Raw genomic sequence first — 15,348 nt, 5'->3', positions numbered from 1 at the left:
AAACCACCCAAAAAACTGATGGGACCGGAAAATGCTTTCGTGCTGAAAGAAGATATTATAAACAATGGAGACTCAAAGTCAAATCTCTCATTATCCTTTTTAAAGGAACTTTCCAAAACTTGTGCAAGAATTGTATAACCTTTAGTAACCTTAATATTACTGCAAATACTCATCTCACCTCTATGTTATTATTTCTTTAAGAAATAGCAGTGCTACTGACTCACCCCATGCACACACATTTATTTGAGAATCTCTTCTGGCCTGCTGGCTTTAATTTTCAGTTCTTTTAGCAGTATTTTTTCAACTCAGGCCTATTCTTATTTCTGGAGTTATTCCAAAAGTTCAGAAAAGAGAAGTTCAAGAAAGAAACAATGTGCAGATAAGCAAGCTTGATGATTCTCAGCTTTTAAGCACAGAAAAATGTAAGAAAAAAAATAATAATCAGGAAACCATGAACACTTCAAATACCTGTATTCAAATTACTTTTTGACATTTCTTGTTACTACTCTTCAGAAGAGAGGGCCCTCTGAAGATCCTTTCTATAGACAGAGCATCTTTCCGTGAGAACAGATTCAGATTATATCCTTTGGTTAACGTACATAGCAACACAGGATATAGAAATCATTACTCCTCACCTGCAGCCCAGATGGTTTGAAAAACTCAACTGTTGCACACCCAAACACATTAACTAAATAACATTTTCTATAGAGTGCTGCAGGAGGGGGTGTTTCAGCCTACTGGAATATGAGTCACACCAGCTGAAAAGCCAGGATACATTTTCAAGTGCCTTCCAGTCAGTAGCATCTGCCTTAAACTGTCATAAAAGAGAAACAGCCAACTGTCACCTGCAGGCACACCTAACATTAGGATGAATCCAACTATGTTTAAAATGCCTCAGAAGTGCTAAAAAGAACATAAGCTTTGCTCTGTCCACCATATAGCAAACTAGTTCTACATCACTTGCAGATTTAGTTAATTCAGAGCATAAAAACCAAAAATCTTAAAGACCCCAAACTTTTCAAATGAGAGCATGCAGGCATTTAAGAAATGCAATCTGAAATCCAGTAGTACAAGCAGACAAAAATTTCATTATGTATAAGAAATAGTTTTTCTTCCTTAAAGTAGGTTACGTTATAGTTTTTGGAGTAAGTTTACAGATAAAGACATTACATTCTATTGTCCTCCTTCAGTAATTGTTACGTTTTCTAGGATAGAAAACAACTTACGAATTATAGGAAAATAAGTAAAAATCTGCCACAACAAGTAGAAAACAATTAGAAAATTGAATGAATAGAAAGTAGTAAATTCTCAGCTTTCCTAAGAATACTCCAAGAGTCTGGACTTCTAACTAAATTACTGAACATACTTATTTGTAATTTGCAGATATAATACAGTGTGAAGGGCAAGTATTTGCAGACAGCAGGGCTATTATGCTTATTTTGGGGTTTATATATTTTTTTATTTGTTCTTTTTAGAAGTCTGAGAAGTCAGAGAACATAGGAAAAAAACATGAATAAGGAATGCTGCAACATGCACAGGTGCAAGCCAGCACAGTCCAGAAAAAATGACTTAAGTGCCTTACAAGAAATTAACTCCAAGCAGGACACTTTTGAACCTGGAAAAGAGGACAGAAGTGTCTACAGTAAAAGCCAAAATAAGTAGTTTTCCAAACATTCTCAGTTTCTCAGACTCTTAACTCAAACTAGGTTTCATAAATTAAAATTACTGAGTGCTTTACAGCATCCTACTCAGGAAACACAAATACCTGCATTACAGTAACTCATCTCAGGGACCACCTGACTTTCAGGTATTATTGAAAACAAGATGTTTTATTTTTCCCTGACCTGCTCTTTCTGCAGGGTCACGTGCTTCTACTGAAGAGAAAGATACCAGCATCTCTTAGGAGGAAGCAGTAGGAAGGGTGGGAATACCAATCACAGAACACATATGCACATCTTCACATTCAGAACGTAGATATGGTACTCCTTGCCAGACAACATATTAACAAGTCACACACAGTGACATTTTCACTGTGAAGAAATACGATTAGGAAAAATTTTAAACATATCAGGGGAGAAAACAGAATACATGGCTACATTCTTCAGACTTACACAGACTTTCAAGCTCAGTTCCAAGTGAAGTTTGCCTTCTTAGATTAACATAATATACTTACATCTACATTTGCATATCAGTTTCCTACAAGATAGGAGTCTGGACATCACGCACACAAGAAATGATATTCAGAGCCTGAAGTCTAAATGAACAGAACAAAGTTATCTTTCCCTCCAGACTATTTATTTCCTATCCGGGACAAATACTTCTATGCAGCAGTATAAATCAAGAGTTAATGTATTCACACAGTGCTGTAACAGGGACAGTGCTATTCTTAATCATGTAATTAAAAAATTAAAAATAAAAGAACAGGAATAAATATAAGGAACGCAAACTGTATTGCAAATTCAAAAACGAAGATACTTTTTATTTTCCTCTTTAAGTTTCCAAAAGATGCCTCATTTCTGGGCTCCGTGCCCCTTATCATTTTCTTCACTATTGGAAATAACAATCCAAAATGAAAATGTCAAGTTCTTCAAGGTTGGAAGCCATCAGAGAAGAGTACAGCCATTTTTTTCTGGCTTCCTAACTTTACAGCGTACTGAAAATTTCAGGAGTATCTGCAAAACATCACAGGACCACAACTATTTTTTCTACAGAAAAATAAGCCTTATTTTCACCAAAAACAACAGCAAGATTCTCACAGCAAAATGATTTACTCTAAAATTAACATTACTTAAGACAAACCTACACCATCAAGTAAACACAATAGCACTTGCATCTTTCAGACTATAAAAGCATGCTGAGAAATATTTAGTCTAAATATTTAGAAGTAAGTTCAGTTGCTGCAGATGAGGAAGCTATTCAGTCACTATGTAGCCTGAGTGTCACAGGGGACAGAGGCAAGGAACAATCTGTATCTCTCTGCTGCCTCAGCATCTGCGATTGCACTACTGACTAATGCAAAGAGGGAAATATCTTTGTGGACCATCCTCTCCTCCAGGAATAGAATAAACACTTCTCAAAAACAAACAAACAACAACCAAAAAAAAAAAACCAGACATGTTGGATTCAGAATTTTATAACTCAGATGCATACAGTTCAAACATACATTTTTAAATACTCATCCACGTGGCTTTTTCCTAGGCTGTTGCAGTACAAGAAAATAGGCACTGGATCTAGTAGCTGTCACACTGCAACATGTTGGGCTTGGAGTCCATCTGCAGCTCATTACTTCTCCAAAGCTGGATATACTGATGGCACCTGTGCAGACTGTAATACACCCACTGCTTTCTTTCACACAGCTCTTCAAACTCATGATCAACATACAGGTTACTTCTGCATCAGTGCTGCAACTACACTGTTCATAAGGAGTAAAAATACTTCACATCTTTGCCTCGCTATTCCAAGCAGTATTTCGCAGGCGATACATAAATGGACAGGTGATAGCACTATTTCTGTTTTTAATAGCTAATAAAAAAGAATTTAAGCACTTGAATCTCTTTATAAAGTCCTAAATTTATTTCATATTGGTTCCCAGTAGATTCTGCTAGAAATTGGAACACCTCATCATCAGCAGGCCAAATATCCTACCTGTGGTAATAACCAAGGAAAAACCTTTCAAAATGGGACTTGAATAAAGGCATTAGACTTCTAGAACTGCCAAATGTTTTTTGTACAGCACCTACAGAATATGCTACAGGTGTTTCACTATTTCACGTGCACGTATGCTTTACTTGCCACACATATTACATAAGAACATTAACAGACTGCAGCACAAAGAGCAAGAGGAAGTTCTTAAGATTCAAATCAAAGTTTGATTTCATTAGTAACACTTATAACTGCTTTGACATGTCCTTAAGTCCCATATATAGCCTATATCTGTATACAATAGCAGGGTTTCACTACGATTATTAAACTCACACTTCCTCAGATACATGTGCATACATACACATAAGCAAGCTGCAGGTAGAAGTTTCTATAGGTTTCACATAGTGCTACATATCTCAACACACACAAAGACTTGTCATTTTAACAGAATTTGGACAGCTTCAGGACAGCTTGTTCTCCACGGATAGGCATTCACAAATGCCTATAGAAAGCTAATTGCCACAACCACCTTCACACTGAGTGAGAGAACACTCAGGTTTGACCAGCCAGACTAGGCAACAGCACAGTGCATACAATGCCCACCCACACAGAATGCAGCTGTGCTAGCCAAGCACTTCTCTCACTCTGGTCTTTGCATCTGACTAAGGGACAGAGAAAATGTTTAAGCAGATTGCATTCTACACTGAATTATTATTTTTTTCCTTGTAAGCACTGCCAGTGCTTCTACTTACACAGGTTCTTAACTCTAGAAGATCCATAACATACTTTAAATTGTATTCCATTTGTGAAGGAACTTTTTTCTCCCACTTCATTGCATTCACCAATCCAAGCCAGGCCAGTATTTCTAGTTTGTTGAGACACAGGAAAATACATCAGTTATTTATTTGCCTACAGAAATATCCTGAGGTCAACTTGAATAATGTATTCTGAAGTGTCTTATTAGATAAAAATAAGCATCTCATCTTTCTTTTTGTAGCTGTTCGGAATACAATTGAAGCTGTGTCAGTACAGCTCAATCTTCTTGCAGATCTGGACATCCTTTCAAAGCCAGCTGTAACTGAATATTTAAAACTGCTTAATGCTTTGAGTTATCCAATGGAGAAATTTTTATGCTATTTTGTTACAATGGTCCCTCAAAACAATCCGATTTCATTTTACCATAACAGAGAGCAATTGAAATCCTATTCGAAACATACATTGATCATGTGATGTGATCTTCCAAGTGGTTAAGTTTCAAGGAGAACAGCATTAAAGATACTACTTCAAACTTTAAGAGCTATTCAGTCTCTAGCATTTAGAGACTGTTAAAAAGCTTGAAGTCCAAGAAAATCCCCTACGGCAAACAATGGACTCTTTTTTGTTTCCTGTTCAAGGAAATTGTATACTTTGGACTCACACCTCTGAAACAGCTAAACTGTATTTAGGCCGTAACAGCAGATAAGATGATAGTGTCACTTCGTAACACTGAAGCAGCCATGACTTTCCACCCTTCAGCGTGCTTCGAAAGCTTCATAATTGTTTTGCTAGCTATCCGCAATTTCACGCTTTTTCTGAGCAATAAATGCAAGACTGAGTACAGGTTCTGTACTCCTACTACAGTTAAAAACATTGATCCAGTACACTAAAACAACAACAGAACAAAAAACAGAACACTGTGGTTAAAATCTTGATTTTGCCAATGGAAAAAAAAAAAGAAATCCAAGCTGGATCAGGATGCAGCCCATTAGTGAATTTGTTTTGTGCAAGATGATGTTGACACAACACTGGCCAAACTCTGCCAAGACGTGCAATTAACTTCTTGCAGCTGGAATAATAGCACCAAACCCCTGAATGTTGAAGTAAGCTTTAGGGCCATGGAGAATTACACCATAGGACACAGCCTGAACATTTTAGCTTAGCTCATGCAGACTAGCTGCTCTTATTTCAGATTCTGTTAGTTCTGACCCCAAAGCTATGGGTTTTAAAGGCTGCACACAAAGCAAATAAGAAGGCAGGCGACATTGCTTTAAACAAACAATGCAACTGAAAACACAACTGGTAAACTGTGATCTGTGATTAGCAGTACATATTTGCTGTACAGGAGTCTCAGTTTAAGATTATAGACTCATAATGGTTGGAAGTGACCACTAAGGTAATCTGGTCCAACTATCAGCCCATCACCACCTTGCCCACTAAGTGTGTCTCTCAGTGCCACATCTACCATTTTTCTTGAAAACCCCATTTTGTCACTTCTGAACTGAATTACCTAATGCTCTCAGCAAATTTGGCTTAAGTTGTGGATGGATATTATTTTCTGGAGTTTGGCAGCTTTTACACACCTGTAGAAGAATGTTACCATCTATCCTATTCTCTAGACATACCTAGCAGTTTTATTTGAAGAAAAGTGTTGAATTTCAGCAAACAACTCCAAGAAACCAGAAATGCAACTTTTCTGAAGACAAAAGTTCAACTTGCATCAAAAAACAATGAGAAGTCCATTTTCAAGGTGGAAAAAGGCAACTGTTCCACACATCCTGCAGAAGCTGCTGCTAGCAACTTCTAAAAAGGAGATTAAATGTGAACGATATCGGAAAAGTTGAGAATGGTCCAGATTTCTTTTTTTAAGCTGTTCTATTTAAACAGAAAACTGAAACAAAAGTTTCATCTCCAGAGAAACAACTTAATTTTGACTGCTCAGATTAGTTCACAGTTTCCCAGATGACATTAATTGTATTTACTCTGTCAGTTATGGATAATTTTACCTGCAAACTAGAAACCAAATTCTACAATAAGCCAAACTCTTCATCAACTCTATGCAGCATTTAACTCTGAACATGTCTTGCAGTTAAGCAGTGATTCTGTAAATGCTGTATACAGGAGCAATATTTTAATACAGGATTTTGAGTAAGTCATGCAGAAGATCTGGTAGATAAGTTGTTAGCCTTTTTGCTAGTTTTCCAAAAGCACAAAGGGTAAAGATCCTCTTCTGCCTAACACACATTCAACTAGATGACTTCTGGCATGCTCCCTTGTTCTGCTCACAAAGAAGCCAGACTGCTTCTGACAGGCTCCCAGTGATACTAGACAAGGTATTTGTAGGTAGGCCAGTTGTCACAGAATCACAGAATCACCAAGATTGGGAGAGACCTACAAGATCATCCAGGCCAACCATCACCAATAGTTCTCTCTAAACCATGTCTCTCAACATGGTTTCTCAATCTAAACTTTCCTTAAACACCTTCAGGGTCAGTGACTCCACCACCTCTCTGGGCAGCCCATTCCAGTGCCTGACTCTTTCAAAAAAAAAGTAGTATTTCCTAACATCCAGCTTGAATCTCCCCCAGCACAACTTGAGGCCATTTCCTCTAGTCCTTTGCTAGCTACACAAGAGTGAGACCCCCAGCTCAACACAATCTCCCTTCAGGTAGTTATAGAGAGTGAGTCCTATACAGAAAGGAGAATAGCACTCACCCAACCGGTGAAGGGGCTCTCTGGCTGTGCAGCACTCCTCCTCAAAAGCAGCCCAGGTCCAAGAGATGCTCTCCTTTCAGTGACTGGCCCTTTTATGAGCCCAGGGGGCTCCAGCTGCATCCACCCCTCCTGGTCAGCTGGGGAGCACAGGTGCAAACAATTTGCCTGTGCTCCCTGGGCCAACCACACCCCTTCACCAGGTGCTCAATCACCACTTCAAGCCCTGACCTGTTCCCCTACACGCGTATTCACAGAAGTGAGTAAAGCCTCCTGGTAGAGGATACCTCTCTAATTGCCATATTAATCAATGGTTAAATGCATTCATATTGATCAGCTACACATATAGAGTCAGCAAAAACATCCACAATGTATAGTGTAACAAATTTTCTCAATGAACAGCTTAATTAGACCACATATGCACCCCAACTCAGAAGTGTAGGGATTAATGAAGTATTCTGCTTCCCTTGCAGTAATTAGCTTTCACCCTAATACTGATTTCTTTTTCCTTTTCTATAAAAGCAATGTTACCACAGCATGAAAGTGTTATTCATTACAGACGCATTCCTGCAGCACAAGCACCAGTCACAGGCCAGCATTCAAGGACTCCCTTAAATACAAGTGCAGGAAACAGGGTTCTGTAAATGGAAAATGCAGGAGGCAGCAAATAAGATTTTTCTGGAACAAGTAAATATTGGGAAAAGGGTACACACGGTGGCAATGAATCCATCTTATTTCAAGTGTGGGAGAATATCACCTGAATTATTTCCTCCACCATAATCTGTCATTAAGTTTAGTCCACAGCACTGGACTCCATTCACGTATGGCTGCTCAGCAGTGCTTCTGTAAATACCCTATTCAAAAGGAGTATGTTAAGAGAGCAGCAACTTGCAAAAATTGAGAGAAGACCCAACAAAAAGTAAAATGACAAGGGAATAGGACAAAACACAAGCAGCCTTAGTTTGTAACTTCTATACTTATTTGCTATACTTTCAAACCTAATTCTGAAGGAAAACTGAGATACCTGAGGAAACCCTCCCAGCAGATATTCTGCCTGGTTCTATCTCACTATATAAATAAACAAAATGAACAGCTTTTTAACTGAGGAGCATAACTTCTTACAATGAACACAGTGAATTGAAGGATTGTCATTTCTCACCATGCAGTTACTCCTTTGTTTTCATAGATTATCTTCATCTCTTCTTAACATATCCTGTAGTTTACCTGTATGCAATACATGGCGTGAAAAGAATTTGAAAAGACAGAAAGTGCATATTTTATTTAAAGAGCTACTACACAGTAAGTACTGACACAAATCTTCAAGTTGTCAAAGCACACAAAACTTCACTACTAAAAAACAAATACAAAATTAGCCCATAGATGGAAGTGATGACTTTTTATTTTAGGCAAAAAATAAAATAAAAATCCCAAAAACATTCCACTATTGCAGTTTGTAAAAATTTTTACTGTTTCTAGTGGAAACAGTTCACAATTCAGTACTCAAGATTTAAAACAACATTGTGCAAAATAGTACTGGCATAACTACACATAGCAAAGACTAGCGTAAATCAAGAATTCCATAGAAATGAGTAGAGCTGCTCCAGTTTTACACCAGTGTACATCATTTCAGAATAGGCCCTTTATGCATATCATCCCCGGAATTCCTCTTGCTTACAAAAATAGCCTTACATGCAACAAGTAACTGATCTGTACAACACACACAAGAAGACCTCCACAAATTAATCACAGTGTAACAGAGGAAAACACATCAGCCAATTTCATATAAAGACCAATCTAATGGCAGTTTTGGACAGCCCTTAACCGTTACTCTCAAAAATTGCACATTTCAATAAATGAAAGAATAAAGCCAAGCAATATTCTTCGACTATTAATCTAATAAAAATTAAGGTGAATGAGTCCAAAGAGGGTTGTTTTGTTTCTGCTTTTCAGCTTACTAGATTTTTCCAAAGAGTTCTATCAGAATAAACCTGTGTAAAAAGCTTCTAGTGTTTTCAGGTCAAGTCCTCTTCTGCAATTCAGACAGACCTGTCAACACTACAAAAGTCTCCATAGTCAAATACAAATCCCAGCGAGGAACTAATAAGCAAAGACCATACCTAAGTACTTACTGATGACATGCAATGAATCAAGAAAAAACTAAGAGGACACCATTTACAGCTGGAGCATTCAGAAAGACTGTTGCAGTCCAGCTGATGCAAGGGACTGGATTTTCACCAAACACTCGTGAATACTTAGCATTCTTTCCCAACTTAACAAGTAACAAGAGTCAAAACAATGCATCTAGATCATTCCTTGCGTAAATAAATGTTCAATAGCAAGACTGACTCCCAGCGTTGCTGAACACTCAAATTAAGAACATATACAGGTACATCTTGCAATGAATGGTAATTTTGTTTTCTTAAATATTCAGATTAAGGAAAACAATTTCATATGAAGTCTACAAACATAAAGAAATCAATTTTCCACAGTGCTTTTCATTCCCTAGTTTAAGGGAAGATGAGCTTTCTATTACCTTTCTAAGAGCTAGACTTACTGTTTTAATGCATCAACTTGCTTGAGACTAAGTCATCACAACATCATTAGGCTCTGACATTTGATGAAGGCCAGTTAAACTACAAAATCACATGGAAAAAAGCACAGTCCTGACATTCTCAAGTGTCTGTATGCTTGTATAGCAAGGATCTTTTTCTGCAGGTTATATTAATGGTATATTAATTTCATAAGAACAGGAATGACAAACAAGCTTTGCTTTGAAGATATTTGTATTAAAATTATGTATCAGTTCTGTATGACTAAAGTTCGGAAAAAACTGTCCATAAAAAAGATTATCTAAAATACCAAATCATACAGTTTATAGAAGCAGGCCTACGCAGACTGTGTGTGCATACACAATGAGACAACAGAAATCAAAACATCTAAGAAGTCACTCAGCAGCAATGATCTTGGTAACTACAAGTTACTGGTGTCTATGTGTTCTCCTCACTCCTCTTTCAGTTTCATGGAGAAGCTGTCAGATATCCCACAAGAAAACAGATTTCACTAGCAGTGAGTTACTGTAAAGACAGACGGGCAAGAGAGATAGATCACGTTTCAGCAAGAAATTACTGCCATACCAATTAACTCTATTAAACTCCATAAACAAAAAGAGGCTAGGCCTGAGGCAGAGGAAAGGTTAATAGATTTGACTTCTTTGCATTTCCACCCCCCACACTGTTCTTAAAGTTGCATGCTCCTTGTTTCAAAAGTCTCAGCAACAATTAATTCTGAGTATCAAGATCAGAAGCAGCAAGCTTTTTATATGGTAGGGCAATGAATCTTCAAAGATATTTCCCAGTAGGTTTATATTAATATTGAAAACATATCCAGCTATTACAGCAATAAAATGATGCAAGTACCTATTTTTAGAAGCATTTTTCTTCCCAAAAGGCTCAGACTTCAGTGATCTTAAAAGATCATAAGCTTTCAATTTCAGTAAACTCCATCTTAGAACAAATAAAAGAAAGCCCTGAGAGTAAACATACTTTAAGAGCTGATTTACATAATGCAATAGCAAATGCATCAAACACTTCCACAGTATGCTGTATTTAATTTGCACTCCCTTTTTTCTCTCAAGATATGCACATGCAAGCAAGAATTTCCTCCCAAGCTATATACTCAATATTTTTTATTATTATTATTTTTTTACTTTTCCATGTACTTAAATTTGTTGCTACATGATTACAGCACCAAGAAAAGTCTAAAGCTAAATCACGTTACAGTTTAACGAGAAGTCCTCTTCCTCATGCCTCAGATTTTTAAAGTAAAGAGTCCAACAGTCATAGCTGCCAGCACAGACCTTCATTAAAACAACAACAACCTCCTGGTGAGTTATGTGAAATTTACAACTGGAGGAACACTAGCTAAAATATCTCAAAAGATCAACTGTCAATGTCACCGAACGCTGCTATCAGCCTTCAAAGTTGGGTAGAAGTGTAAAATATCAGGAAAACAGTATCAAGTGTGTCAAGTTGTACGTAAAAATAGACCTTTTACATATTTAAGCTACAAAGTAGGTAATCAAGGAACTGACTGGGTCTATGCATAGTTAGGATTTGAAGAATGCCAAAAGAACTAGAAATCTTTCAGTATAACTGTGCTTGAGCCATACGTTAACCCCTCATAAAACGGAGTATCTCAACTCTATATACAAAAGAGTTGTTTGTTTTTTTCTCTTTTAAGTTATATACACCCTCAAACGTATTTTTAAATTGATTTAAATACTTTACCTTGCAGCTCTGCTATGGCACAAGACAGCACATATGAAGTTTAAGGCTAAGTTTTATATGCATACTTGTAAAAGCTGGTCTTGGAACAAGAGCTATTATATTTTCTTAATTCTGAGTCCTTAGTGTGGATTCACATTAAAGTAGAGCTGCCACAGCAATGAACAGTCCTGTGCATTAAAAAAAAAAAAGTCATCTCGAATCCAATTTGTTTTCATTGAAAGCAAATTCCTCATATATTTCTATTTGTATTTTTAACAGATTGGCTCAGTAATATACACAGTACATTGTCCAATAATATACAATGTGAGCTACTGAAGAGGTGCTTGAGTACTAAAGCAAGAGAAAAAAAGTTCCAGGTTAAGAAAGCTCACTACTATTTGAGAGAATCACTCTGTGATTAAAACAAATATCAGAATGCAGTTTTGGTTAAATCAGTTAAGTCTCAAGGCCATAATAAAGGCTATTTGTTAACTTTAGCCCTTCAGTTCTTAACCATCTAGTTAAGATGTCCTTATAAAGCACTATGCATTTTGGCATTGATGGAGAAACTCTTCACATGCTACTGCTACAAAAAAAGTAGATTTACAACAACTTCCTTCATCTAACAATCCCATCTCTCATGAATCCAGCCACACCAGCTCTAAACAACCTATCTAAAGCAGTATATACTAGTCTTCAAATTTCACTGGTCCTCCTTCAGAAGAAAAAGATTAATATCACAAAGCCTTATTAACTGATCATAGGACACGAATTTGGTGCACGAAGTCTTCTCCTCTCCAACAACTTTTTCAGTGTAAATCAGAGCTGCCACTCAAAAACAGAGCTTTTTAGTCCCATCTGTATGATCCTATCTATTTTGATGGGAAGAAAAATGGTATATTAAATTACGTTCATTCACTAATTTAACAGATGAAGTATTTTCATACTTCCTGGAACATTTTTCATTTGCTGAACTTCTACATTATGTTTTAAAGAGGGGCTCAACATACACTCTAAATGCAGGACTTGTGTAGGCCACTGTGATTTACACTTACCTGCTCAGTGAAGTTTATTGCTATCAGGCAGTTATTTACTCTGGATTTAGAGGAACAGTATGCGTGCATCAGAACTATGACTATTATCTGCAAAGGTAGGAAGATTATTTTTTTCTCCTAGTGAAATGTCTGCAACCAAATTCAGCATATTAAGCACTGAGCAAAGCTGGTATATTTACAGTACAACCTTTAGATAGATGTAATTAGGGAGGTATCTGAGACTGCAACTCAGCCAGGGAAGCAATGCATTTGCAAGTCAGTAGGAATGATTCATGCTTAACAGACCAATATTCAGACCCACAAAATATCCACAATTATATTAATTTGAAATGACTGAATTTACCTCTGTAAAAGAGGCTAGAAGGCAAACATTTTATAGGATGATATGACATTGGCATTCAAGTCACTGCAGGTTTTTTTGCACGTATCTATATTGTATTTACTCAAATACATCTAATGAACCCTTGGAACACAAGAGAAACCTCACTGAAGTCTCTGAATAGCTTTCATTTGAAATGGCCCCTTCCCTTACAACTTCAAAGGAACCATAAACTGCTGCAGAGGAGGGCAGAATAAGCATCAAAAAATCCTGTTTTACACATCAGCCTAAGTTGCTAATCAAAAAGGGAGAACATATCTGCTGCAGTAAACTGCTCTGTAACAAATACCGTGGCTGACAAGCCAACATATTCAACATACACAGAAAACACCACTATGACAAAAAGAGGAAATCATGCACAGGTATTTCAGTATCACATAGCCAGGGTCTATAATACAGTGAAGAGTCACTTCAGAGCAGATTTTTGTCAAGAGTGATCAACAATTCATGCCAACTAACTCTGCAAGTAACCAAGCAAACCTGTAAGAGGTAAGTGGCACATTTTCTGGAATAACAGGGAACCAGAATATAACATGTTTTTTCCCCACTCCTGTACAAAAATTCTGTGCGCAAATGGAACACTACTGGGACAAGTGCTTTAAAATACAATTCTCCAGCCAATAAACCATCACTGACAGCAGCCAGGTGAAGGAAGGAGTTTTATGAATGCGACTTACGGGAAGCACAAACTTATAATATCAATTTAAAAAATACACTACGTATTAACACTGCTTTCTGGATACTTTACTGTTTTAAAATTTTCAAACACATTAACTTGTCTTACTTAGGGCTGAGGCTGTTCAGGAAGGTCACATAATTTGAGATTGCTTAAATACTTCAGCAATCCTTTGGTCCCAGCAGCTGTAAAACAGCAAACTAAAATGAATCTTATCTTCTCTACTGTAAAAAAAAAAGAAAAGAAAAAAAGAAAGAAAGTGATGGGGAACACAGGGGGGAATTGTCACCAGGAAAGTGTCTTTTAAACACTACCCACTACACATCAGAAAAGGCAAGTCTTTGTTATAAAATCCACGTTTTCATACAAAAGACATTTTGCAAAACCACTTGATTGCCCGTCCCCTCCGCAGGTTGCATGGTAAAATGGGGTCAGCTGATTGGTCTCGATATTTTTCTTTCAGTGGTAAACAGTCAAAGGAGACACAAAATCACAACAGTTGGTCCTGTAAATGGCAGAGGATTACAACAGTCTTGGTTTTCATCAGTATTAAAAAAAATAATAAAAAAAAAAGACAGGTGGTAAACAGAACTGAAGTCTTCATAAGCAGGAAGTGCAATAGAGCATCAGCTGCTGCATCATCCTGAATTTCTCAATGTGGTACCAAACTGTCATTATACAAACAGTTCAATTATGACAGTGCCATAAGTTGTTAAAACAATGCAAATAGCGCAATCAGAAAGATCCAGTCAACTGGTTCCAATTTTTTTCCCCAGTAGTTGCCCAGAAAAACGTCAAGACACTACATCTATCCTTCAGCTTCCTCAATACATCCTGATTGCTGGAGTATAGAGGTCTGTGGTATTACTGTACTTGTTCCACGAGAGATCCTGTCTTGATCTGTGTTCGCAGACAAGGAAGCCATAGAAATGGGCTGTAACAAACTGGGTGTCATGCCAGACGAGACAGTCAGACTGTGTGTAGTGCCCTTCAACGTAAGATCCTGCGTGGGAAGGAGTGGCTTGAGGATGCTGACAAGGCAGAAAGCAGAGCCACTTTTAGGTATGAAATTCACTTTGTTTTTGTCAGGGCAGTAGAAGGCTGGAATTTCATGCAATGGCTTTGGCCTAGAAATAAAATGCACAAAATTGTTTTAAAATAACATTCAACAACCAAATTCTGTCAATGGCAGGTATGTGTACTACAGGTATGTATCACCAGAGGCAAGATAAGGTTTAAATATGAAATATTTCAGCTAGGCAATGTTGTCCAATCCACATTAAACAGAAGTGTTTGAACTCCAGCATGTACTTGATTCAGCTATTTACTATCAACCATCATCAATTCAACAAATATTAATTAAAAAAAAAAATACTAGTGACAAATCAGTATAGAAGAAAATTTTTAGAAAAAATTGTAATAGCTCAGTCCAGCTCTGATGCCATTCCCTGCAAAAGCCAACGCTGGGCATAATCTGATTATTCTTAATAACAAATTGAGGGAAGGAAAGACTGGGGACAGAAGAGCTAAGTTATATGTTAGTGCCTCACAAAACAATGAAAGAAACCTTGCCAAAGAAAAGGCTACTCAAACTTCTTTCTGGAATGGATTTATAAACCATACAGTTTAGTTTCCAAAATGCACAGTACTTTCAAGTGCTGAGTAGCTTCAGCATGAAACCTGAATGTTCAAAATCTTACAAAGCATCCACTTCACTTAGGTTTTAACACTAATATAAATGGAATATTTGACATTAGGATTATAATTATACTCATGAATGGTCAATGGTCTGTAGCTTCGCAGTTATTTACAAACAAGTAGGATTTTTATGCACACTTCTTCCTTCCTTCCCTGGAAAGTTTT

General features: G+C 37.1%; 1 protein-coding gene across 1 annotated transcript in view; it reads right to left on the bottom strand.

Moving 5' to 3' along the window:
• Positions 1-8,489: 8,489 nt before the first annotated feature.
• FAM117B (family with sequence similarity 117 member B) overlaps positions 8,490-15,348 on the bottom strand; it is a 22,958-nt gene continuing 16,099 nt past the window's right edge. Inside the window, exon 7 of the mRNA XM_010713473.3 lies at positions 8,490-14,612. Coding sequence (XP_010711775.1) covers positions 14,294-14,612 — 319 coding nt within the window. The 3' untranslated portion in view covers positions 8,490-14,293. The remainder of the gene's footprint in view (positions 14,613-15,348) is intronic.

The sequence above is a fragment of the Meleagris gallopavo genome, chromosome 7, assembly GCF_000146605.3.
Source record: "Meleagris gallopavo isolate NT-WF06-2002-E0010 breed Aviagen turkey brand Nicholas breeding stock chromosome 7, Turkey_5.1, whole genome shotgun sequence".
NCBI classification, from domain to species: domain Eukaryota; kingdom Metazoa; phylum Chordata; class Aves; order Galliformes; family Phasianidae; genus Meleagris; species Meleagris gallopavo.
The sequence above is the reverse complement of the archived record's forward strand: the minus strand, read 5'-3'. Positions and strand labels throughout refer to the sequence as shown.